Source organism: Lathamus discolor, chromosome 4, assembly GCF_037157495.1.
Source record: "Lathamus discolor isolate bLatDis1 chromosome 4, bLatDis1.hap1, whole genome shotgun sequence".
Taxonomy (NCBI): domain Eukaryota; kingdom Metazoa; phylum Chordata; class Aves; order Psittaciformes; family Psittacidae; genus Lathamus; species Lathamus discolor.
In genome coordinates, this window is record NC_088887.1 from 106,044,906 (window position 1) to 106,070,457 (window position 25,552).

The 25,552-nt window shown below is 47.6% G+C and overlaps 2 protein-coding genes across 7 annotated transcripts in view; one reads left to right on the forward strand and one right to left on the reverse strand.

Moving 5' to 3' along the window:
* Nucleotides 1-25,552, forward strand: part of SLC7A1 (solute carrier family 7 member 1) — a 57,158-nt gene that overhangs the window by 26,174 nt on the left and 5,432 nt on the right. The window contains exons 8-15 of one of the 5 annotated variants that reach the window (XR_010612442.1): nucleotides 338-477; nucleotides 1,796-1,898; nucleotides 3,664-3,875; nucleotides 4,242-4,390; nucleotides 6,675-6,783; nucleotides 7,509-7,610; nucleotides 17,555-17,624; nucleotides 18,676-18,692. Coding sequence is in view for 4 of the 5 variants with exons in the window: in XM_065678447.1 (XP_065534519.1) it covers nucleotides 338-477; nucleotides 1,796-1,898; nucleotides 3,664-3,875; nucleotides 4,242-4,390; nucleotides 6,675-6,783; nucleotides 7,509-7,618 (823 nt within the window). In the remaining variant the exon portion in view is untranslated. Of the gene's footprint in view, nucleotides 1-337; nucleotides 478-1,795; nucleotides 1,899-3,663; nucleotides 3,876-4,241; nucleotides 4,391-6,674; nucleotides 6,784-7,508; nucleotides 13,196-17,554; nucleotides 18,762-25,552 lie in introns of those variants that run through there. The other 4 variants (XM_065678449.1, XM_065678451.1, XM_065678450.1 and 1 more) reach the window with 4 other exon arrangements.
* Nucleotides 14,572-25,552, reverse strand: part of MTUS2 (microtubule associated scaffold protein 2) — a 300,838-nt gene continuing 289,857 nt past the window's right edge. For both annotated transcript variants that reach the window (XM_065678445.1, XM_065678446.1), the window contains 2 exons: nucleotides 24,728-24,825; nucleotides 14,572-18,775 (listed from right to left, as the gene is read on the reverse strand). In XM_065678445.1, the coding sequence (XP_065534517.1) occupies nucleotides 18,559-18,775; nucleotides 24,728-24,825 (315 nt within the window). In that variant the 3' untranslated portion in view covers nucleotides 14,572-18,558. The remainder of the gene's footprint in view (nucleotides 18,776-24,727; nucleotides 24,826-25,552) is intronic.

Consider the following 25,552-nt stretch of genomic DNA (forward strand, 5'->3'; position numbering starts at 1 on the left):
GTTCTGCACTCTGGAAGCTATTGTTTCAGGTAAATTTAGACATATTCAATTAGGTAAGCAACTCATAGAGGCTCACAGAAGTTACAGCTTTTTTGCTACCTGAAAGCCAGGCTGTTTCCATGCCCCACGGCTTGTTTAGGTATCCAAACTCTTAGAGCTGCGCCTCAGTTGCCAGCTATCAGTAATGGGTGTGCAGGGGGAGCCCTTGAAGAAGAAGCTTAAGTGAAGGAAAGCCACCTGTTCTGTATTTGTACTGCCATAAATTTGCTTTTGTTTGTGTGCCTGTGCTCCCCAGGAGGTGATGTAAGTAGATCATTTCACCTTTCTTTGTCCTTAGTCTCCTTGGCTCCATGTTTCCAATGCCTCGAATAATTTATGCTATGGCAGAAGATGGACTTCTCTTTAAATTTTTGGCTAAAGTCAGCGAGAAAAGAAAAACTCCAATAATTGCAACAGTGACTTCAGGAATCATTGCAGGTAATATCCAAAGACTTGTGCAAATGTGTGGAAAGGACACGTAAGCTCTTCACAGGGGCAGATTAGGTCTGCCTGACTCTAGCCCACTTATTAATCGGATGTATTGCACAGCATGACATCCCAGAGAGTGTCCTGTGTTTCCAGGGCCTGCTCTGGAGGGGCTAGATGAGCATGAATAGCTGTCCATCTTTCTCAGAGCTTATTGCTGCCATCCCATCTCATGCCAAGAATTGTTGTTATCTGCTCCCTGCATGCTTTGCTGGCCTTAAAAATAAACAACTCCCTGCAACATGGCAGCCAGGGATGCCCAGCATCCTTGTGGCTGCTGGCCTGGCATGGTTGAAGACACTGCACTGCCTGTGGGTAGCAGCTCGGCAGAAGATGCCAGAGCAGCCGGAGACAAGCAGATGGTCCCAGTGGCACTGGTATTTGTTAAATCAGTTAGTCTCTGCTGGCAGCCGTTCTGTTCTTCCCTTTCATCTCCCAGCTCCCAGGAATATGGGAATTAAATCTCCCAGATGGCAAGGATGAGCAGCTTACCCTCTTCTTACAGCTTCCTTGTGATGCCTGCAAATGCAGGATTAGACATTGGTATAAGAACTTGCCACCTTTGGAGAGGAATGCTGCTAGACTGCCGTTGTGGGCTCTGAGCTTGTATGACTGGTGGTGTCGCCTGAATGACTGTGGCGTCTGTCCTCCCCTCACTTGTTTCTCCTTCTGAAGGCCTTTGTACAAAGTTCTGTACTACCAGGGGTTGCCTGCTAAAGGTGTGTAAGCGCCTTAAGGTAATCCTCGAGGGATGGTAGCCTATACCTTTGTCTGGAAACTCCATAATAGTCATGGTACCTCAAGATTCCCTCCTTGATGCTTGTTCCCATTGCATGTACAAGCCTAGTTTTGTCCCAGCTGAGCTGAGACACTGGAGTGAGGTGCTGCCCGTCCCCTAGCTACTTCCAGGAGGTAACTGTCGCACTAGGGGTGCTGCAGCTCTGCCAGGGGACTCCAGCAACGAGTCTGTGGCTTAAAACACCTACTTATTGCTGGTAGTTAGGTCAACATATGCATATGAGACAAACAGGCTGGCATTTACTGTAGCAAATGATTCCTCTGGTTCCAGCTAGTGAGGTTTTGCTGCGTCCCTGCAAGGCTCAGGGTATTCATGTGCGAAGTTGTGCCTTTCCTCAGCTCAAGCGCTCCTATCCAAGTGCTGAGCAGGAGTCACATGTGTGCTGTGGTGTCATTAATGCTCCTGTGGTGCACATATTCTGCTGTGTTAACTGATTTTTCTTCCTTCTCTCACTTTCCTCTCCTCTTACAGCTGTAATGGCCTTTCTCTTTGACTTGAAAGATCTTGTGGATCTCATGTCCATCGGGACCCTCCTGGCTTATTCCTTGGTGGCAGCCTGCGTGTTGGTACTAAGGTATGGATGTAGAAATCACCTCTCTTGTACCACACAGACAGAAATCCTCACAGCAATCAGATGCCCTCATGGTTTCCATAGACCCAGTAAAACCAAGAACATTTATAGCTTCAAGCATGTGAAGAACTTGTTTCTTTAAGCTTATGGGAGATTGTGCTATTTGGATCTGCAAGGGGGTCATCTGAATTTGGTTAACGCTCAGTCCATGCTGCTCCTGCTATGGTCAACCCTGAATGCCCGGAGAGATATGCCAGTGGGTGGGGGTGAGATATGTGTGGTCCTGGATGCCTTCATTGTCACCACTCCTTCCCAATGGTGATACAGCTTTAGGTTGTCTTACTTTTAGAAAAAGATTCAAGATAAAGTCTAACAGCAGCAAAAAAACTGAGTATGTGTTTGCAGGATCATTACCCTAGTGAATGGCTTTTAGAAGTGCTGAGCTCCCACAGCTTCCCTAGCCTAAGCTGAAAATTGAGTATCTTCATTGCTTGGCACCTCACAGACAACTACTCTATGTAGTACTGTACCCATGATGACTGTACTTGAAGATCACGTTACTGAAAATGCCTTTATTTGTTCCGTGACTCATTCAGAGTCAGGTGAAGGCTTTTTACAAGCTCATAGCAAATGCATTGAACTAAGAACTGTCTTGCAGCAGGTGAAGGGCCAACACTGTACTGTAATACGGTTGCTGTGTGCTTGTGCTGTCCCCTCTGCCCCTTGAAAATCCTTGCTGAAAATTCCTTGTCCATCTTACTTTTCCTCTGACTTCCCAGCTCCCTCTTCTCCCTAGAGCTGGAAATGGCTTCTTAATTTGCTTTTGCAAGCTGCTGTACCTATCATGTAGCATTTTCCCCATTGCAAATTAGCAGAGCTAACAGCCTGTCCTGTAGTGGCCTGGGCAGCTGATATGGCTGCCCTCTTGGCTGCCTAATGAAGTAGCAGCTGAATTGTTTCCAAAGCTGTAAGGGCCACCACTAACACCCTGCTGTGGCTGGACCCGAGGATTTCACTGGGTTTCCCAATTCACTGTGTTTCACAAATGCCCTTGTTGCAAACACATCTCCACAGGAGCAATTTTAAGATATCTTTCAAAATGGCCTTTTCCTTCAGTCATGCTTGTGCTGGAGAGTCACGGAGAAAACCTATAAAAGAGAGCTGAGGCTGGAAGAGTGTTTTTTTTTTTTTTTCTTTATGGTTCCATGTGGTTTTTTGTCAGGGCCCTGTTGAGTGTGGTGCTGTCCGTTCTTTGTTCACCTCTTCCTTCCCTATGTGGCAGCAGATAAGCTAGCAGAAGAGACTGGGATGGAGAAGGACGGGGCACCAGGAATGTCACCACGATCAGCAGCTGCTGGGTGTGATAATCTGCTGAGCTGTTAGCCATCCCCATGCCAAAACACAAGAGCTGAACGGCCACAGATAACCCAACAGCCTGGTTACAACTGACTGGCTGTCCCTCTGCTGCTTCCTTCTCTAGTCCTGACTATTACTTGATCGTGTTTTGGTTACACAGTCAATAGGGTTTGTGGAAGAGAACACTGTCCAATTTAAAACCCTGACTACAACCAAGCTGTAGGTGCTAATAGCAGACCATATTTGCTTACATTGTGACCACGTTATTCTGAGAATTTCCCCACTGAAACAGAAGGGAGAAGACCTTCTGTAGGCCTGTTCTGGTGTTAGAGTCGTTTGGGGCATAGCCATGACTATCTGTAATACCCTGTGCCAAACCAATATGCTCTTTGTTTCATTTCCCTTTTCCTAGGTATCAGCCAGAGCAGCCTAATTTGGCATACCAGATGGCTAGGACAACAGAGGAGACAGATAACAATGAGTCTGTGAGCACCAGTGAGTCTCAGGCTGGATTTCTGCCAGAGGAAGAGGAGAAGTGTTCCCTCAAAGCCATATTGTGTCCCCCAAATTCGGACCCTTCCAAATTCTCTGGCTCGGTGGTGAATATCTCAACCTTCATCATTGGTAAGCACTGGGCAGTGCAGCTTGGGGGCAGTGAGCCAGCTTTTAGGTCCTTGTACTCACTGTGGGAGGAAAGCTCACCTCGTTGCCCTGGTTTTGATAAGCTCTTGTAACGGCCAAAATAACTGAATATCTACAGATTAAATTTATGACTTGAAATCCAGAGATGAGGGGGGTGGGTATATAGGGAGAAGGGCAGATCTCTTACAGTTAGTCTTTTCATGTGTTGCTGTTTTGTTTGCCGAGCTTTCAGACTCTGCTTTCCTCGCTTGTGGTTTTGGTTTTCTTGGTTTTGGGATTGTTTGTTTGGTTGTTGTTTTTCTGTTTCTAAAAAAAAAAGAATCGGTATGCTCTGATGTCTGTTCACAGGTTTCCTTATTGTGGGTAGCTGTATCTTGACTGCTCTTGAGCCAAGTGTTCTGATAAAGGCTATATGGATTATTGCTGCCGTCCTTGTTCTTGTTGTCAGCTTTGTTATATGGAAACAGCCTGAAAGCAAAACCAAGCTCTCCTTTAAGGTGAGTGTCCCGGGAGGTGTAGCTAGAGGTGGGAGGTGGTTGGAGGAGGAAGTACATATTGACCTGTGTCAGAAGAGAGGTGCTGGCCAAGTGGACATGCAGAGAATATAGGCATGATGTGCAGCGCTGTCCATAGAGCTGATGGTTTGAGCTCTCCAGCTATTGCATCTGTAACCTCTTGTAGTCTACGCTCCTTGCAAAAAGGGATGTCTTACCAGAGCCAAGCTAAGCCTCTGAGTGTGGTTTCCTCTTGGGATCTAACCTCAAGAGGTTAGCGTAGATGCTTTGCTGCAACATGCAAGTGTAGCAGAAGTAGCATTGTGGCAAGCCTACTACCTGGCAGTGCCCTGTGGGCAGAAGCAGATTTGGCACAGAATGACAGACTGAAGGGGTTAGCTGGGAGGTTGGAGGAGGGAATCAGGAGAGGAAGCCTTGGGTCAGATCAGAGGTGACAATAGAGGACTTGAAAAGAAATGTAAAATGGTGCTGAAGTCCAGAACAAGCTGGGAGGACAGAACTTGGTGCAGAGGTGTGTGCAGAAGGGAGGGGCAGGACAGTGCTTTTGAAAGTAGATGATTATAGAATATGGAAGAGACAGAGATCAGAAGAAGAAGGGATGGTTTGAAGGGCCATGTCAGATCGTGGGTACAGAGGGAAAGAGAAACCAAGAAGAAAGTTTTGTGTGAGTATCAAAGGGGTACTTGCTAAAAGGTTGTGAGAAAGTGCACTTTCATATCCTGTTTAGTCCCCAAGGAGATTAAGGGGTGTCCATTCTTTGTTTAACACTCTTAAGTAAGAGGAACTGTCATTTTGCTGCCTTTCCAAGCCCACCATCTTTTCTATATTAAACACTGGGAAGTTTGGGGGCTTTTTTGCCATTATAATCCTGCAAGTTGTATTTTGCCATTGATTTCAGGTTATTTCCTCAGTTTATGAAGTTAGTTTTGGATTCTAATGCCATCCTCCAAACTGCTCTCATTTTGACTGCTTTTCAATTACAGTTTTAATAATTTAATCCAGCCAGCATTGCCCAGGGTAGTGTTTGCAGCTCATTTTGTGGTTATGGTCCCAGAAGTGGGAACAGAAATGTCCAGGAGCAAAAAATTTAGGAACTGTCATCTAGACAGTTTCCTAACTCACTTCTAAGGAGATCTGTTTGCCTTACACTCCAGATATTTTATCTCCTTCTCCTCCCCTCAGCCACTGTCCTCTCAGAGTGGCTTAAAAAATGAGACCTGTCACTTCTAAATCTGTAGTAACTGTTTCTTATCTCCTTGTGGTGCTTTAGACGTTTACAACCTGACTGTCAAGGGACTTTTCTCTAAGGTCTCTCTGGGAATTCAAGGCTGACTGGTTTCCCAGTTGTTTTTCTGTATTTCTTTTTAATAGGTAATTTGTCTCCCTTCTGCACTCTTTAGAGACCTTACGGGTCTACCAAGAGCTCTGAGATGCCTATTAATGGCTCAGAGATCACTTCAGCAGTCTCTGGTTATATCACTCACCCACTGAGGGAAATCTCACTTGTCTCTCCTGACGTGACAAAGCCTGATTTAGAAAAATACTCTTCCTCTGCTTTCTAATTTGTGTGCCCATCCCCTTTCTCTAATGATGTCACCGTAAATGTTTCCTGCTCTTTTGCTGCGGTTTTTTTTGTGATGCTTAAGTCAAGAAAGCTACTGCAACACTTCAACCTGTTTCTTCTTGTAAAGCTCCTTTTTCCTTAGGAGTGAAGTTTACTTTTCTTTTAGCTTCCCCATGTTCACAAAGCTTTCTGTTGTTATAATTTGAATTTATTGTCTTACTCTTCTTTGATTCTCAGATCACTAAAGCGTTCCTAGTATAGCTGCAATATTTGCTGGTTTTCTTCTGCTCTGGGATTATTTGCATTATATTGCTTAATTACTGTGGTACCTGCTGGATGAAGTTCCTCAGACATTCCCCTTACCTTCTTCTGGTCTTCAGTAGGTGCCTGTCGTAATGAAGTCATTGGTTTTCCTCTTCTTTCCTTCTCCCCACAAATATTTAGCATTGCTGCTAAAATTTCCATCTTGCCTCCTTCCAGACCACAAAACAAGTACATTCTTACAACAGGTGAACAACGTAGTTCACATCCCTCTCCCACAGCGGACTGGTGTCCTCTGGTTTTGTCTAACCTTGCCTTTTCTCATATCTGCAGATGAAGAGTTGGTAACAGTCATCACTTCCTGTTTACAATGGATCTGGTATTCTTGCCTGCCTATTAATCATCCCTGTGGATGTAACATATCCCTCTTTTCTTTTTCAGGTACCTCTTTTGCCCCTTCTTCCTGTTGTGAGTATTTTTGTGAATGTTTACCTCATGATGCAGCTAGACCTGGGCACATGGATCCGGTTTGCAGTCTGGATGCTCATAGGTGAGTTAGAGAAAAAATGCTGTGTTCAACATTACTAGATTTTGTTAATCATAAATTCCTTGTAGCATTCTAAGGAGGGATTCTGCACTCTCACCATCCTTGGGCAAACTTGATGACTCAACTGAAGGCATTTAGGCAGCGTGCCTCAAGCTTGTTTTAAATTCAAGTGTCTTGAAGCCTTTATGAGGATAAAACAGCAACCCGTGAACCATCTTATGGGTCTTATTGCCAACAGGAAACCACAGAGAGTTTCTTGTTGGCTGGCCTTGAACTGCAGTCCAGGTGGTGGGCTTTGTGCTTCTGGAGCTGAGGGAACTGAGCTGCATCCCAAGATGCTCTCAATAGACACGTGGAGAAGGCTGAATTGCCTGAAACACCCAGGGAATTTATTATGATAGAAAAATAAGTTTGTAAGATCAGCATCAGTGCTGATGGGGTGGATGCTGTAGGTACCTAAATGGAGAAAGAAAGCTCTGGGCAGAATGGACTCACTGGAAACCACGAGAGATTTTTCTAATTGGGCCCCCTTTTGGGGCTGGGATAGATTGTCTTTAAAAGACTGGTGCCTGTGTTAATGGCTTTTTTCCCAAAGGAAGATAGTGGCTGTCCACTAGAAGCCAGCCATCGGGTTGGCTGAAGTTGCCCCTGGTGCAACCTGTATTGTAGTGAGTGTGGTTCTATTACCCTGCAGAGCTAACGGTGCCCTCTCCCCTTGGCTTCCACAGGTTTTATCATCTACTTTACTTATGGAATATGGCACAGCGTAGAAGCCACCTATGCTGCCTCAGCAGATGCGGAGAGAAACACGGACGCTGGCTCAGAGAGCTGTAAATGACTGCATGTTTGGCTATGGGCAACTGGGGAATGGCTGCAGTGAAGGAAGCTTTGCAGTGGGGGTCCTGAACCAGGTTATGTCTGGTTAATCAGTGATGCAGGAATAAGGAAGCATAATGCAGGACTCCCCAGCCCTGTTGCTGCAGCTTGCAGTCTGCTTAGTAGCCCAGTTAAAAGGGATCACAAGGAAAAAAGCCACACCTCTGGCATACTCCTGGCAGCACTCTCAGCTAATCTGGGGCTATGCGCTCCCCCTCCTTCTTCTGTGTTTTGTTTTTTTCCCAGTGTGTAGAAAGAAAACTGCTTCTGTGTGCCAGTTAACCTTAAATGCTGCTAAGAAACCAGGCCTCACCAAGGTCTTTCTTCCAGTAGCCCCAGGAATTACCTCCCCACAGATACTCTGCCTGGTTTTGCTGTGCTACTGTCAGGTTTAGAGCAGATCCATCCTTCACCTGATGTGAGCTGTACCCCATGTGTACGCACAAGAAAAGGTTCTCTCCAAACACCAGCTTTCACCTGGTTAAGAAAGCACCTGCAAGACTTGCATTCTTTAAAGTATCAGATCTCATAGTTCTTGTTGTATTTAACTTTTTCGTAACTGCATAGTCGTATGCTTTAAGGCACATTGCTGCTGTGAAATGCTGGGAAGGTTTTTGGTTGCTGCTTGTTGGGTGAATGGTCACTTGCAAGCACACAGGTAGTGCCAACAGATGTTTCTGCTTATATGTTCAGCAGAGGGATTGCCAGCTTTCGTTACAAAACTATGTAGTGCAAGAACTTGAATGGCTTGAAAAGAGCGGGTGTCTCCAAAGAGCTGTCCTACCTCTTTGCCTCGGAAGTCACCAGCGCTGTGACTGCAGTGGTGGGGTGGCTAGTAGAAGTGAGCCCAGCTCTGGTAACAAGCGTGACCCTGTTTTCCTCTCCTTGCAGCAGTTTTATGTGCTGGCCAGGTGGCATTAGCAAAGGATTTGGCCTTGAGACTTTGATTTGGCATTGGCAGGTGGAACATGTTTCACTCCTGAGAAGGGGAAGCATGGGAGAATCCTCAGTGGCTTGAACGTCTTCCATGAGCAATGCCTGGTGTCTGTCCCCTGCCCAGGGGAAGGCTGTGGGGGGGTGTGCAGGGGCTCCTTGGTCCTGGTAGAGTATGCAGCCCAGAAAACACTGCTAAGCTCTAGGGTCCAACTTGCTGAGAAGAGCTTTCCCTTTGTGGCTGGAGGTCATCTCCAGAGCTGGGCTGTTGTGAAAGGTGGGAAATGAGAGTTCAGACCAGGGTCTGTGTTTGGTTGACAATGCCTTGGATTTGCTGTAAGATGAAACATTTCCTTAATTTTCTGCATAATGGCTTTCCCAAGCCAGATTCAGTACCAAAAAAAAAAAGGCTTGTTACAAGTAAGATGGGCGTTGCCCCTGTCATGTCACCGATTTAAATTCAGACAAACATGGGAGGGAGATTTAGGTTAGCTATAAGGAAGAAATTCGTTACTGTGAAAGTGATGAGGCACTGGAATAGGCTGCCCAAGAAAGTTGTGGCTGCCCCATCCCTGGCAGTGTTCAAGGCCACGCTGGGCAGGGTGTTCCTGTCCGTGGCAGGGGGGTGGAACTAGATGATCTAAAGGACCTTTCCAGTCCAAACCAGTCTGTGACTCTGAATTCACACTTCAGCTTGTACTGAAAAACAAATCACAGAATGGTTTAGGTTGGAAGGGACCTTTGAAGACGGTCTGTTCCAGCTTCCCGTCTATGGCCAGGATCATTTTGACTAGATCAGGTTGCTCAAAGCCCCATCTAACATGACCTCAAACACTTCCGGTGGTGCATCATCCCAGATCACCTCTCCTGACCTGATTGGATGCCTTCCTAGGTGTCTGTCCTCCACACTACTGCCTCTGAACACTGGACAGTCTTTAAATCTGTTTGTCAGCATGGCTGTCGTTGACAAAGGGACAGGCTGTTGTCCCTGTTGTTCAGTTGGAGAACTAAAGAACCGACTCCTGCATGACTTAACCAGGGTCTCACTGGGCACCTGGTACAGCAGAAAGGGGAAACAGACCATCTCCTGGGTTACACGGCTGGACTGTGGTCTCTCACAGGTTTCTAGGAGACACTTGATACCCTTTCTGCCCACTGAGGAGTTTTAATTTTAGGAACCTCTTATTGCCAGGGTTGGAACTGGGGTGAGTGAAGGCATTGTGTTCATTGCCTTCCAGGATGTGTTTTGAGTGCAGTTCCCTCTACAAAATGAAGTCAGGGTCAGCTCCAGTCCCTGGATCTTGACCATCTGCCAAGCCTTTGCTCCCCCAGCAAATACAAAATCTTACTCAAGCAGGGAGAGAATAATACAGAAATTAAAAGTCGCTAGGTTGAGGTCTGTTTTGTTTAAATACAGGCAAGGTTGATACACTCCATAGCCTTCCAAAAAGCACTGAAGATATGGTGTGAGGGGAAGAAGACGAAAACTTGGAAGGGAGCAATGTTTCCTGTTTTACCAAAAATGTAAGGATATTTTTCCCTACCTTGGGTACCAGCTTCTGAGCGATTAAGACATTCAGAAGTGACCATATAGGGGTGAATTCTGACTGGAAGTGTGTCTCCAAAGAAAATTATTTCAGAATATGCAGATTTCTTGCTGTATGTAAACTTTTTCTTATTATTAATATTAATATTTTGTTATTAATATTAACTTATTTTTGTTATCTGCTTAGGGATCTGGTTTGGTATTTATATTCCATAACTTCATTTCAGCTTTTGTGGCATATAATAGCAGTATGTAGAAGAAGGGGAAGTCCTGATGGGGTCATTTTTCATCAGTTGCCTTTTCTCTGAGAAAATTAAAGGAAAAGCCTTCTGTGTCAGCAGATATGGTATTTAAATGTGCTATTACCTGTATCAGACCCAGAGCTAATGGAGGTGAGGATCCTTAGTCCCATCTCCTGCTGCTCCATCTTGGTGTGTTCAACCCATCAGTTCCCTTGTGGTTGGTGCTGCTGTCTCTCTGGCTCTTTGTTGCTGCTCACCAGATACAAGCACACAGAGGTAGCCTGCAGCCCTGCAGAGTGACAGGGCAGTGTAGGTGTCTCTCTGGCTCTCTTGTCTACCTGCTTCCCCTGTGTCCAGCTGTACCTGGGAACATTCTGGCCTCCTCTTCACATGACTTGACCCAGGAGGTGGACCAGTGAGGAGGCGGGGAATTAGAGCTGCATACCCCTGCCCCATCCCCTCCTCGCTGCATCCGTTTCTTGCTTGTATGTTTCATAAGCTGAAAGGCAAATTTGACTGCCTCCTTCTAGGACATCAAGGACTTTGCTGAATGGGTGGGGTTTTATTATTGTATTTTTTTTTTACCTCCCTGCTGATGTCTGTAACATAGATGAAGCCAGGTGTCTCTTGAAGACACACAACTGCTGCTATAACCTTGCTGTTGTGGGCAATATGCTTTCATTCATTTGAGCTTTTCTTTGTAAATAGTGCAGTTATTTTTTTATGGGAATGTTTTGTGCAGATGCAGAGCATTTTGCTATATGAAGGGGTGGGAATAGAGAAGCAATATGTTTGCTTGCCATGAGAATAGATCTGGTTTTGCCAAAGCTGAGAGACATAGTAAAAATGGCCTGCCTGATCTTTTGGAGACAGCTCTGGCCTGAACAACTGACCTTATTTTGGCATATTTAGTTGCTCCCAGTCTGCTCAGTAGAGAGGAGCCCTCCAGGCAGGCTGTTGGAAGGTCTTGCTGATGGCCAGCTCACGATGGGTTGAGGCGGGCAGCACCAAGGCTGCAGCTTCCAGTCAAACAGCAAATTCGGGTATGTAGACAGCCTTCCTCCATGAAAACTGCTGCCAAAACAGCTTTTCCCCCACCCCTCCCAAATGAATTGTTTGTGCAAAAATTACTAGCTTTTGCTTATTTGCTTACTGCTTTCTTTGATCACTAAAAATCATTACTGTCCGGGTTTCAGCTTCAATTTGCCCTTTTGCTATTCATCAGGGTGGAGTTTGCTCCTGGTCCGTGCAGCGAGCGCCTGTGCTGTGTGTCAGGCAGATATTTGTCAGCAGGAGGGGGTACAGGACTGCCCCCCTGCCCACCAGCCCCATCTGAGCATGGCAGGGACTGGGGTGTGCTGCAGGCGAAGTGCTGTGGTTTGGAGCCATTCGTGCTTGATTGCAGTAGGGTAAGGGGGCTGCAGGGCACCATGTTCCTGAAAGCACTGCCATGTGTTGCTGTTCATTGCCAGGTTTTAGAAGAGTAAAGTTTTAACTGGCAGTGCTTACTGTGGACACTCCCCCTTCGTCTATCCCAGATGAAAACAAATCCTATTCATAGTGTACAGAGGGTGCCTGTCACTGCCTGCTGCCCCCATTCCTACTAACTCAGAGACCAGAAAGCAATATGATAGGATATTATGTTTATATTTGTAAAATATGCTGCTTTGGTGATTGCATTTTATATACTAATGAATTCCAGTGGGATTTCTTAAATTCTCTCTCCCCCCACCCCCAAAAGCCATGTAAACTGAGCTTTGCTGTCATCTGCCCAAATGAATAAAGGATGATGTGCAGGTCGGGCAGGCTTGAGGGCTTGCTTTGGAGAGGAGGAGCAGGAGTGGTGCCAGTTTTCATGCAGCAGGCTCCCCTGCAGTCTCTCCCCCAGCTCAACACCTCCCCCTTTCAAAGGAAGCCTCTTGCCTCTGGGAGAAAAGCATCTCTCTTTAAACCCTTGAACAACCTTATGACATCCACTGGGCCCAACTTTACAGGCAGGTTCTGCTTCTTCCTCACTAAAAAGTTGCACTTCTTTAAGGCTCAATCTCTGTGTACACAGTGCACCATCAGTTACACCTCAGAGCCGCCTCCCCTTTCCACAGGTTCATGAGCCTGATTTGGGATGCCAGTATTCCAGCATCCCAGCATTGAGCTGAAGGCAAAGCTGCCTTGTCGGTGCCGCCGGTTGCTCTGCCTGCTGCTGCTCAGCTTGTGGTTTGTCACCCATTTCCCACTCCAGCAGTAAATCCTCCCCCATAGACTCCCCGGACTGCCTTACACTGTGTTACGGTTGCAGTGGGGTCCTGTGGGGTGTCTGACACCCAGCTGGAAACCAGATGATGCTGGAACGTCTCTGCCAGCAAGAGCCAGACCTCGGTTTCTCTCAGGGTATTTCTCTTGGCTCGCGCTCCAAGACGTGAGGTTCCTCTGAGGCCAGCCAGAGACACCTCTTCCTCTCCATGCCATGCGGGGCTTTGGCTTCAGCAGAGTGACTCATGGGCTTGAGACAACAGTGGGAAGCAAAGGGTTGGTTCCCTTGCAGCACAGTTGTGCCTTCCAGCAGTGCTGGGCACAGGGAGCAGGAGGAGCCGCTGGCAGCCCCGAGGCAATGTGCTGGCAAACCTAGTGTGAGCTTGGGGCACGTATATCAGCAAAGGGGTTGTTACTGACCGAAGCCATGGAAGAGTCTGTATATTTTTATTTTTTAATTATTAAGCAAAATGTAAATACCTTTCTGTTGTCTGATGGTCTATTTTCCTAATGATTTCTCGGAATTTCTTATGGGCATAATAAATAGTTTTAATGCTTGTTCTGCAAACAGGTCTGGTTTTTATCTTTTTCTAATCTTTCTTTGGGTTGGAGTTTTTGGTTTTGTTTTGCTTTTTACCACGTTCATGTAGCGATTAAAGCCTTAAGTTTTACAATGTGAACCTTGCCCCAGGGCACAGCACGGGTGTGCGGCTACTTTTTATCCTGGCGACACTGTAAATAACTTCTCCACGAGTGGTGCTTTTGGAATTTGGAAGTTCACTTGTGATTCTGTGGTACAGCATTAAAACGTATTTCTGAGTATCCAGATAAATGATGCCTATTGTTTGCCCTCCTTTGTAAGCCTGCCTGTTTTCCAGCTAGTTCCCACATCTTGCTGGCTGTCCCAGTCTCTGCAGGAGGGCACTTGCTCTGGGAGCTGCTCGTGTTAACTCTGCCCTGACTCAGATTTGCTGAGGCAGGTGGGACAATACGTGGTGTGGGGGACTTGCTGCAGGCTGGGGTGGATGCTCAGCACTGAGCAGCTTGTTGCTGCTGACACTGAGGAGAGTCTCCCCCTGTCTTATAGTACCAGTTGAGGTATTAGGTGGGACTTCCCAAACCTGCAGAGTTAGCCTAAAATTTACCCAGGTGGTGTGAACTTCATTGACATTGCAAAGGTCAGTTGTCCCGGGAACCTGGGGCTGTGTAATGAATGAAGAGTTCTGCTCTTTTCTGTGGGGTTTTCCAGGATAGGATGTGCAGGACAACACTGACACAACCAGGCAGAAGTCTTGTCTGCTCCCTGCCACCGCCTCCTCCTTTGCATCCTGCTTGTGTGTCCTGCTGTGAGTCAGTGGCCCCAGGAGCCCTGCTTTCCTTCTGCTCTCAGTCTTGGTCCTTCCCGTAGCTTCCTCTGTGCCAAGTGAGCCAGGGGCTGGTGAAAGACTTTCCAGGAGGATGTTACCAGGCACATTCCCGAGGTGGGGTGTGCCCTGGCTCCTCTTTAATCCTTGTGGCAAAGCCTGAGGAGCTCTGTGCTATCAGTGGAAGGGCAGGGCGAGGGGAGGGTGTGTTGAAACAGCAGCAGACAGGCACGTTAAGAGAGTACATGTTTGCTGCTGCGCCTGAGCCATGGGCAGAAATGTTCTCCTTACCACATGCTGAAGCATGGCACCTTAATAAAAACACTGCAGACAACAATACCTGGTCTCCCGGGAGCCCCAACCTCACAGGAAGCACCCTTAGAAAAGGAATTAATGGAATTTTTGATCTAATTTATAGCCTGTTATCCATAGTTGGGTAACTCAGCCAAGCCACCCTGCTGTCAGGAGGCTTATGTGGCTGACTAGCTTCAGTCTTTACTGTACTGGGGTAAACTTCAAAGGGGTTTCACATCTAATCCAGTTTCTGTGTGCACAGACATACAGAAAACACTGCAGTACATGCTGGTTCATATGCATCAGCCCATATATGTGCTGGCACATGTATTTATTATCAGGAATATATTACACTTATCTGTACATCATAACCGAAATAATACAAACTCTTCCTGTCATCATTAGCCACATCGTAAATGGGACCACAAAACTCCTGCTGCATGGGAAACTGTGCAGAGGCTCCTCAGCGTGTCCATGGGACACAACCACCATCAGTGCAGAGACATAAAATACCTGATTTTGCACTTGATAGTTTTTCCTCTCCTCCCCCTCCCTATCACCACCACAAGCCTTTGCTGCTGGGCATCACTGAGTCCTGTCCATGCCCTCAGCTATTTGAGGTGCCATTTGAATGGGACCAAATGGCACATTCCCACAGGAGAACGGAGCTATCCCAAAGCTCTCCATGCCCCCAGCTCAGGCCAGCTCTCCTGCTATCCCACGGCTGTTACCCACTCCCGGTGCCACGCTCTGGAGCTGCTCCAGAGCAGCAGCAGGCTGTTTTATTGCAGCCTTCTGCATCAAATAAAGATTAACCAAAGCAAACATCTTCTAAAGACATAGGGGCAATAAAACCCTTTTCTGCTTAGCGCTGGCTGCGGTCCCTCTCCTGCCAAAGGCCACGCTACCCTGCCAAACAGGAAAGCCCTTGCTGTGGCTACGGCATTCAGGAAGTCTCCAGCCCCCCAAAACTGAAAGCTTCTCCTTGCTTGCCTTTGAGCAGGGATGGCCAGGAAGCAAGGGTAGAGATGTGGCCTGCACACCGCTGGGAATGGCATGGTCACTTGGCATGGTCACAGCTCCCTGGCAAGAGCAGGGGTTCCCGGCTTGGCCATGCACTCTGGGGTTTTCATCCCCTGGGTGCGCCTGCCCCACTCCACAGCTACTCTGGCACACAGAGGCAATGGGGGACAGGACAGAGGGAGAACAGGAAAAAGGAATAACTTTTTCTGGGGAAAAAAGTCCATGTTTCTGAGCTTGCACCAGAAGGAACCACCCTTCACACCCCTGCAGGGATGGGTGGCTGCCTCCCTTCTGGTCAGGCAAAACTTCCTGCAGCTTTACTAGTGTTTGGGCAGGCCCTTGAGGCTGTGCCAAGGAAGAATCTAGTGAGAGGCAGGATTGGGAGGCAAAAGTTAGATGGGAAAAGGATTGGTAATTATACCAAATGAAGGTGGAGCTGGGATTGGTCCCAGTTTTCCCAACGTAAAGGCCCCACTCCCAATTCACTGCTGGAAGCATCTCTTGCATATGAATTTAAGCCAACAAAGGAAAGCACCAGAAATAGAGGGAAATAATGAACAGGCCAATAGTATGTTCTAGTGTGTTTAGCATGGGAAAGCTTAGATTCGCATCATGGTAACAACTCCAGTTGTATCATCTCACCCAACTGCATCCTGGGCTGCATCAAAAGCAGTGTGGGCAGCAGGTTGAGGGAGGTGATTCTACTTCTCTACTCCACTTTACTCCACCTGGAGTGCTGGAGCCCTCAGCACAGGAAAGATATGGACCTGTTGGAGAGGGTCCAGAGGAGAGCCACAGAAATTGTCAGAGGGCTGGAACATCTTCTGTATGAGGAAAGGCTGAGAGTGTTTGGGTCATTCAGCCTGGAGAAGACTCCAGGGGGACCTTATTGTGGCCTTTCAGTACTTAAAGGGGACTTAAAGACTGAAAGATTTTACCAGTGCCTGTAGTGACAGGACAAGGTGCAGCAGTTTTAAATTTAAAGAGTATAGATTTAGATTAGAGAATAGGCAGAAGTTCTTCCCTGTGAGGGTGCTGAGGCACTGGCACAGGTTGCCCAGAGAAGCTGTGGCTGCCCCATCCCTGGCAGTGTTCAAGTCCAGGCTGGACGGGGCTTTGAGCAGCCTGGTCTAGTGGAAGGTGTCCCTGACAGTGGCAAGGGGGTTGGAACTGGATGAGCTTTAATGTCTCTCCTAACCCACATCATCCTATGATCTTATGATCTCATTGTATCAGAATTGTATTGGCAGGATGAAACATGGCAATGCAGTATTGCAGATATCTGTGCATTTAGCAAGTATAAAAGTGATTAAAATTGTACTTAGCAAGAAGGGGCTTTTTGTGCATGTGTGTGCTAGGTATCTATCTTACTTTCATGTTGTACTTTGCTGGACACACTAAAATCTAGTAATGCGTTTCAACAGTGTTAGTGTGGCATGAGCTATTCTAACAGGATGCTCAGTTTACTCAGTATCACAGTATCATGCAAAAGCTGCTACAAAATATAGATTTCTCTAAAAAGGAGAAAAAAAACCCATTTTTTTTTTAACACTGTGGAACAGGCCACAGACACTGACAGTGATTGAAGCTGTCTAATCTGCAGTCTGTGAACCCTGAGCACTCCCCGGGAATGCTGAAGCACAGCTCCTACACCAGCGTATGGCAGCGCTGTGCAATGCACCCTGTGGGCACTCCCGCGCCACAGGGATTTGCTGCAGGGACCATCTCCCGCTTGCTTTGACCCTGGTGCTGGAAGCAGGCTCTTGGCCCCAGGCAGGATAGAAAAGCATCCCACAGGTCCCTTTTGTTTTAATAGCTATGCTCAGGGATGTCTTTTCCTAGCTAGCAGTTGCCCATGGGGGCCTGCAGCCTGTCCCACCCCAGCCTCTCATTGCCCTTGCCACCTCATTGTGTGGGGGTCACCCCAAGCATGGGTGGATGTCTTTACTTCTAGGTAGGAAGTTAAAGGTAGAAGTTAAAGGTAGTTTAGCCACTCTTTGCCATGAATGTTCAAGGTGCTCTGTAACTTTGGGTAAGCTTTAGCAATCTGAAATAACACATATGTGTGGAAGGAAAGTAATTCTGACCTCGTCTGCGCCCATGTATTCCGCTGTGCTGTGTTTGGTGTTTCAGCTGGGAGGAGGCTAGAGCTCTAGCAGGTGCCCATTATCTCATCGCCATACTGGAAACCTCTTGTCCAGCAAAGGTTGAGGATGAACAACCTATTTTCTCCTTCTTGCTTACAGGACTTGAAATAAATCAAAATGGACAGGAGCCTACAGCCAGAGGTTTTGATTGTATCCAAACCAGGACAAGGTAAACCAAGATAAGATCTAACTAGGATTTAAAGACATTAAAATTGAAACACGTTAACCAGTAACCTCTATCAAATTTGCTAAAAGCCTCATGTTTCTCACCTCTAGCCTATCTCCACTAACAATATCAATGCTAAGATTTAAAAGCGGCAAATGGTATGTGTATCTTGTCTGGTGTTCAATGCAAAGGTGATGGTTTCGAAGGCAGTACTGTCTCAGAATTTCAGAGTCGCTGGTGTTCATGTTACATAGAGTACCACTTGGTGGTCGTTTGGAAGGCGCTTCTACTTCTGTGTAACTTTCTTCTAGGTTGGGTATAAATATTCCTGGGAGGCTGAACAGAAATGCATTTCGTTTAGATGCAAGTCTTAGGCACGAGTTAGAAAACTGCTGACTAATGAAAATATATCAGCACTTAGTAGTATCCAATAATATAAAAAATGCAATTCAGAACATCTGCAACTACATATATATGTGTGTGCGTCTATATATAGGTATAAAGGTACAGTACGTACATGTATATAAACACAGACACATATACAGAAATATTCACAACTAGAACTGTATTTGTAACTAACCTGAAATACTGCAGCAAAAGGTCGTTCTGATGAACCATTAATAAAGTATTTTCCAACTCCTGGTCCTAACCATAGTTAAAACGTTAACACCTCAAACTAAACATTTTGCTATCCTAACTTTCTGCTGTCCTAGCTTTTCGCTATCTTTTCTTGCTACCCTAATCAACACAACAGAACCAAGAGCTCCTATATGGGGACTATAAGAGTACCCTGCCTAGTGTAAAGCTATGCAGCTACTGAGCATGCTTGCAGCCATGAGCCCTGGGTGCCTGCTGATGGCGATAGTTCCTTGGATGGTAACATTTAGCAGATCAGAAATGCATAAAAGGCAGGGAACCTCCGGCGCTGAGGGCTCAGTCATCGCCGCAAGGTTCTGACTTTTGCTGGAGAGGAGTTCCCTGATGAGCACCGATAAAAAGAAGTGGGTGATGAGGGGGGGAGCTTCACGGGGCTCACGGCATCTCCCTCCTGCAGCTTCCAGAGGAGCTCTTCATTAGTCCTGCTCAGCTTCTTCTTCTCCTCCACTTCTTTCTCAACGTACTCCTGAAGATTAGCATTCTCCTCTGACAATTGCCTGGAGAGGGAAGCAGGACAGCATGTAAGGCGCACCAGCATGAAGATGGTGGCATTGACGCAGCCAGCACTGCGCAAGAAGCAAGGCCCTGAGCACCTCCTTCCATCCCATCCCATCCCATCCCATCCCATCCCATCCCGTCCCATTCCATCCCATCCAATCCAGTCCCATCTCATCCCATCCATCATCTGCCCCTAGGGCTGCAACTGAGCTGCCCAAGTTAGACAGAGTTGCCCAAGTTAGACAGAGTTGCCCCATGTCTTTTCATTGCTGGGTGAGAAAGGCATCTCCACACGTGACAGCTGCACCCCAGTGTCTGACTCTGCGCCCAGGGGTGCCTGTGTCTTTGCTTTACACCTCTTTGGGGCCCCTCAACTGACAAAGTACATATGGGGTGAGTCCCAACCTCCCTCCATGGCCTCATGCAACTGTCAGCATCATGCAGGGCATGCAAAGGTGCCAAGGGCTTTGTGCATTGACCACATACTCCAGACGCTTTAGAAATGGCCATTTTCCCAGATAAACAACAAAATAAAATTTGGAAATTCCTAAAAGAAAAATTTAGCACATTTGTTTCGTTAATTATATACTTGAAAGTAGCAAAAATGCAGGAACAGGATTCTCCATTCATGGACAGAGGGGGTGGAGAGGGTAACTAGAAATTTAGGTTGACATAAGGCACTCGTGTACGCATCCTCCCTCAGAGCTGGCCTTCCCTGGGAGAGCATGAGTTTGTGAGTAGGGTGGGAGCTGAAGAGAATCCCATCTGCTCCCATAATGGGCAACCAGGACTGCAGAACACACCCGCTCCATGCCAGTCCCATGTGCACATCCAGCTTTGGCCGCTGTCAGCTGTAGAGACTTCAGAGCTGACCTCAGGTACTTAGCCTGGTATGTAGGTAAGCACAGTGGTTTCAGAGGTCCTCTTCCCATCAGTATTTGCTTCTGGCTGAGTTGGTTTTCCTCCTCCAAGAGCTGCCATGCAATGAAGCTGACTGGGGCATTATCTCTCCTTGTTCAGCGCATGGAGGAAGCAGGTGCCCAGCATAGGCTTCTGGCCTCTTTTTGCACAACCTCTTCACTGGCACAGCAGTTTCTATCCAGCAATGTGCCCATAAACCTCTCTGCAGCCAAACCCACACCTGATGGACCCGAGAGCCCTGGGTCAGCAGGCACTTGTGCTCCATGCACACGCACCCCTTGGTCTGGGCTTCTGCTCCTGCACCAAGAAGACCACAGTCTTCAGAGATCAACCCAGCATGGCCTGCCCCAGCCTGCAGATAGATAGCAAAGAAGCAGCACAAAGTGCAGGCGGGCTCCTTAAATACTGCCTTGCCCTGGCTTCAATGCCTGGTTCCAGACACCTTTACCCTGTGGCATTTCACAACCCAGACAGCCCACTGATGCTTGTAATGCTGCCCATTTTTTTCCGGAGCAGCGTAGCAGCTAGAGCAGTCCCCAGAGGGGGATGGTCCAGGGGTTTAGGCCTTCTTCTCTCTGACTGAAGATGAAAATCCAAAGTCCCAACTCTGTGGGACTCTCACCCTTGTTTCTCAACCCTTCCACCAAAGCTGTGCCATGAGCAAGACAGCATCTGTGGAGTGGCAGAGCAAGAGCAAAGAGGTGAGAGACAGCGGTTGCATCCCTGACTCTTAACCAGCTGCTACTGCATGCAAAAGGAAAGAACTCTGCACTCTCCATGTTCCTCATTTTAGACGATGTCCTGATGCAGGATGCAGCTCAGCTTCAAGGCCTTCCCTCCCCTCTGTCAATGGTTGTGAGGCTATGGGTCCTTTAGCAGCTCCTTCCTCCTTGGTCCCAATGAGCCCTCTATTCCTGACTGCCCAGGACAGGGAGGTGTTGTCCCCAGAGTGCCCTAACCCTGGGGAGCTGGGACATGGAGATGTCCTATGGGCACCACAGCCTCAGTGAGTTTGCTCTCACCTAACCAGGTGACTGGTTTTAAAAGAAATGGGGCAGGGCAGGCAGAGTGTGGGACCTGATCCAGATGTGTTCTGGGCATGTGCTGGCGACATCACCATCCCAGAGGATGCGTGTGGCAGCACCTTCCTTCTGCAGCCTATTACACTTGGGCAGGAGCCAGGTCCTGATGTGATCTGCCTGGGGCAGCTCTGGGCATGTACCTAGTGTGATTTACAGGCAGCTTAGGATGCTACAGGAATAAAGTGGGGAGGCACCCAACCTCGCCCCCAGCAGCTGGGTGTGGGTTTTGGATGCACACATGGAATTCTGCCCAGCTCCTTCTCTGGGTATAGCCTGAAGCCTATAGCAGATATCATGGACTGCTGGTCCACTCTCATGGCATCAGCAGTCTCGGGGGGGGGTGGGGGGGGTGGGGTGGGTGCATTTCTGACTTTGTTTAAAAAAGGTTTATGAAGAATTTCTGCTCTTTTAGCCTTGGGTCCTACAGAAATGAAGCTGAGGTGAGCACAAATAAATAGTCTATTCCTTTTCCGCCCCCCTGCCAGTTTTGAACCATGAAGCACTGGCGGGTAGAATCCAGGGATTAAAGGACATAAGTTGGCAGCAGTTTTCAGAAAGCTGCTTGCCTGGTAGAAGAGGAAAATCCTATTCACAGTCCCTTTGGGAACCAGCTGTGGCATGAGCTCATGGTCTAACAGGCACAACAAAGTCCACATGGGAGCTCACCCTGAAGAAACAACTCCATAGGAAACCTCTTGCTACACACGGAATTACTTTTTCTTTTGCAGTGTCTAACAAGACTGTCAATAAGTTATACACAAAGCCCCACTCCATCCTTTTCCAGCCAGCTTTCACGGAGTCATAGAACCTTAGAATCATAGACTGGCTTAGGTTAGAAGGAACCTTAAAGATCATCCCTGCCATGGGCAGAGACACCTTCCACTAGACCATGTTGCTCAAAGCGCCATCCAGCCTGGCTTTGAACACTGCCAGGGATGGGCACCCATCACTGGCACAGGGATGGGGTGCCAATGTCTTGCCACCCTCATACTGAAGAATTTTTTGCTAATGTCCAATCAAAATCTGCCCTCTTTCAGCTTAAAGCCATTTCCCTTGTCCCTATCACTGCAGTCAAGGAGAAAATAAAAGCACATGCCTTACCCGCCTTTGTGCCACTCTTAGTGTGTGACTGGCTGGTAAAGCTCACATGGGTATTGGGAACAGGCTTGTCATGCCAGCACAGACCTCGGAGCACAGTGAAGGGCTCAACTCCGTCTTCAGCTAAAGGCACTGCTTGGACAAAAGGCAAGGGCAATCCACAGCCCATCAGCATGTATCAGCTTTCTTTACAGTGGAGGGCTTCATGCTGCTTGCTAGAGGTTTGGTGGGATGCATGGCATCTGTCCTCTGGAGTGTCTCACACAGTAGACTTTGCAGCACCAATGAACACTGCAATTTGCCGGCAGAGGTAGGCTGCAAGTTATTCACATGATCTGCAGCTGAGTAGGGAGACATCTGAGCAGGAAAGAGCCATGCAGCCAAATGCCAGTGAGCACATCGTGCTGCATGCGGGCACGTCCCCCAGGGAGACCTGCTCTGGCACAGGGATGGAGGAAGTTTGTCACGCTGCTCATTTTAGCCTTGTGCACATTGCACTGGGAATTCACACTGTTTGACCTGACGTGATGTGAGTGGACACAGGCAGAGCCAGGTTCACACCACCCGGAGACACAGCCAGCTTGCACAGCCAGCAGTGCCAGCATCCTCCAGCAAAGCCTCTGCCTCCAGCTCAGCCAACCTGAGTCTGCTGCTGCTGCACCATGGGGAGGGGGACATGAGCAGATGCAGCATCTCTGCTTACATATAGATGTCCATTCAGCACCTCTTCATCATTCAGTGTAAAAGCAAACGTGTTCTCACTGTAAGTTTGTATCTTGAGATACATGTTCCAATTTTAGACCGAATCCATCTAGAGAAACCTTTATCCTGAGGCTTATGATTAGACATGTTCTTCTCCCAGCCTCCCCAAAATCTAAGCAGCTATAACAAATCACAGCCATAAAACCACAGAGGTCTGCAGGGGCACAACAACATGATAGTGATGCTGGAGAAGTGCTTGAGTCGTGTGCTCAACTCACTTTAAAGCCTCTCCCGAAAAGCCCAGAGGTCAGTAGGTGTCTGGGTTATGCTGTCAGAGACCAGACACCATCCTGCTCATCTTCATCTCTAGAGTGCTGGGAAATACCATTCCTCAAACATCCCAGCCCAAAGGACAAAAAAATTCTGGTTGATTTGGGGGGAGAATCTGAGATGTTGGGAAATCCGATGAATTATTCAAGTGCTTGGGGAAGTCCCTGTGGGGACCCTGTGGAGCTCCTGCGTCCAAAGCTGGTGCATGATCTATGTACAAGGTACTTCTCCCTTCCTTTGCACCTGCCCTTAGCTATGATTGGAAATCAGTCAGGGGTGCTTCCCTCAACCCCCCTCATTCCTCTGGGCCCCCACTTCTGTCTGTGCTGCAAACACTGGCTTTGCTCTGGCTCCCATCCCTCCTCCCACTGCTGCCGGGCTGCCTCAGCCACACAGGCACGCAAACTGCAGATCAGCAGAAATTGCTCTAATCCGCACTGTTCCACAGCGAGGGCAGCTCCCTGAGCTCTTCATGCTGCACTACAGGCAGTGCCAGTACAACAGAAATGAGCAGTCACGGTAGCTGCTGCTGCCAGGAAAACGCATGTTTTAATAACTGGCTTTAAAGCCCTGGCCAACGCTGTCCCTGTAGCTGTTCCCCAGAGCTGTACCCAAACTGTTACTGTGGAAAATCACTGTCCTCTGAACTGACTTCCCAGGCTGACCTCAAGAATTTCTCCCCAGGGATGTTCTTCAAAACCAGTATCTACATAGAGGCAAGAAGCAAAGCACTGCAGCCAGGCGCTGGCCATGGAGGGTGCTCTTCACCCAGCCAGACAGGCAGCTGCAATGCAGAGATGCCAAGCACTGACCCAGACACCCTGGCTGCTATCACAGGCGTGGAGAGAGACTGCCACTTCTAGACCACAACTCACTCAGCCCAAATCATCAAACTGGTCTGGGGAACCAGACATTTAAATCGCTGTTTTCCCTCCCCAAGCACAGCAAGGCTGCAGACATCCACCTCAGACAGTGACATGTGTGTTACAGGTATTTAAATCAGGTGAGAGGAAACATAATCCTCACCCAATCCGAATGCTGCTTCAAGCAGTGCTGCCTTTTTAAAACATTTACATGCAAGAGAGAGTTTTTAAAGGCTGAATCATTAATAAAGGAGACACTAGAAAGAAAAAAAAACCTAAAATTAAATCAGAGATGAGATGCTGAGGCTTTAAAATGTCAGCTAAAAATTAAATTGCGTTTGAGGCAAATAGCATTATATCTGGCAACAATGACAGCTACGCAGCTTGTGTGCTAGGACAAGTTCAGCTCCAGCATCAACCCCTGGTTCCCCTTCCTCCTGGCACTTACTGTGGTCTCTTGCCTTACGGCAGACTAAAATCTGTCCAGGACAGTGACTGTCCTACCCTTCTCTTTCTATACCACCTAACACAAGGAGCTTTGTCACCTTTGTCAAGTTGTGACAAGGGTCCAAACAGTGCAGATGAGAAAACCCACCAAAGGATAACTCGGCCTGGGTGACAGCGGCATCATTAGGATGTCTCTTCTGAAACTGTCCCATTTCCCATCCTCATTACTAACGGGTCTCAGGGCACTGATGCTGAGATCAGAAGCCACCGACAACTTTTCTTTCAGCATAATAATCATGGGAATACACAGAAAGATACATGGCCTTCCTTACGTTGAAGTAAGCAAACCCCAGTATGAAAGAGATTTGATAAAACAAGCAGAACAGGACACCGATCCACTTCCGGGAAGAAATAAGTTTTTACCCTTAGGAAATAAGTGTCAGCCTTGGGCAGCTAAGATCTGGAGTCTCCTTCCAAGCTCAGACAGATTGCAAATATCAGCACAAACCTTGTTATGACAGTATTTTGCTCAATCCTGGCTCTGAGTTCTTCATTCTGCTGTTGCAGCATGGTGATTCTTTCCTCCAGTTTTAGGTTTTTTTCTGCCTGCAATGAAGGGAGGTTTGTTCAGTCTGCAGAAAGCCCAACACCTGATCCCAGAGAATCTGTTCTTATCGTTATTTGTCCCTAAAGCAAATTCTAAATTTGAGAATAGTTGGAGGTGGTCATCTTAACTGCAGCTGAGACTTACAGGTCTGACTGGAGAAGTGGGCTCATCAGCAGAACACTGAGCAGGGGCAGAGCTGAACTGGATCTTACTGCTAACTGAGGAGGAGGAAGGTCTTAGTCTTGTCCAGCACAAATGAAACCTCTTCCTCAGTGGTTCCCCCCCCAGTTTTTATCCCTCGGGAGCCAGCGTTACCAGCTGTTGTTCTTGGACAAGGAGCTGGTGGCACTTGGGGATCATGGGATTGGAAATGGCACTGTGGTGCAAGTGGTCATCTAGTGATGAAGGAGGAGTGCACAGTGGTATGATGTGCATCATCCAGCTCAGGTAATCTCATCAGACATAAATGTCTGGCATCCAACCTCTAGGATTATAATTCCCTAGTTCTGGGGAGGAAAGAGTTACCGACTAGTGCAAATTACACCCAGCAGCAGCCTTAGACTGCTACTGCACTCACATGAGGTGGGCTGACCTTTGGAGACACTTCTCTCCACTGCTGACAGTGTCGACTTTAATGACAGGCTTAAACTAGACATTTAACTTTAAGCTACAGTTAAGTGAAATGAATCCTATCCCAAGTGTAGGCAGCTTCTACTCGGGACGTTT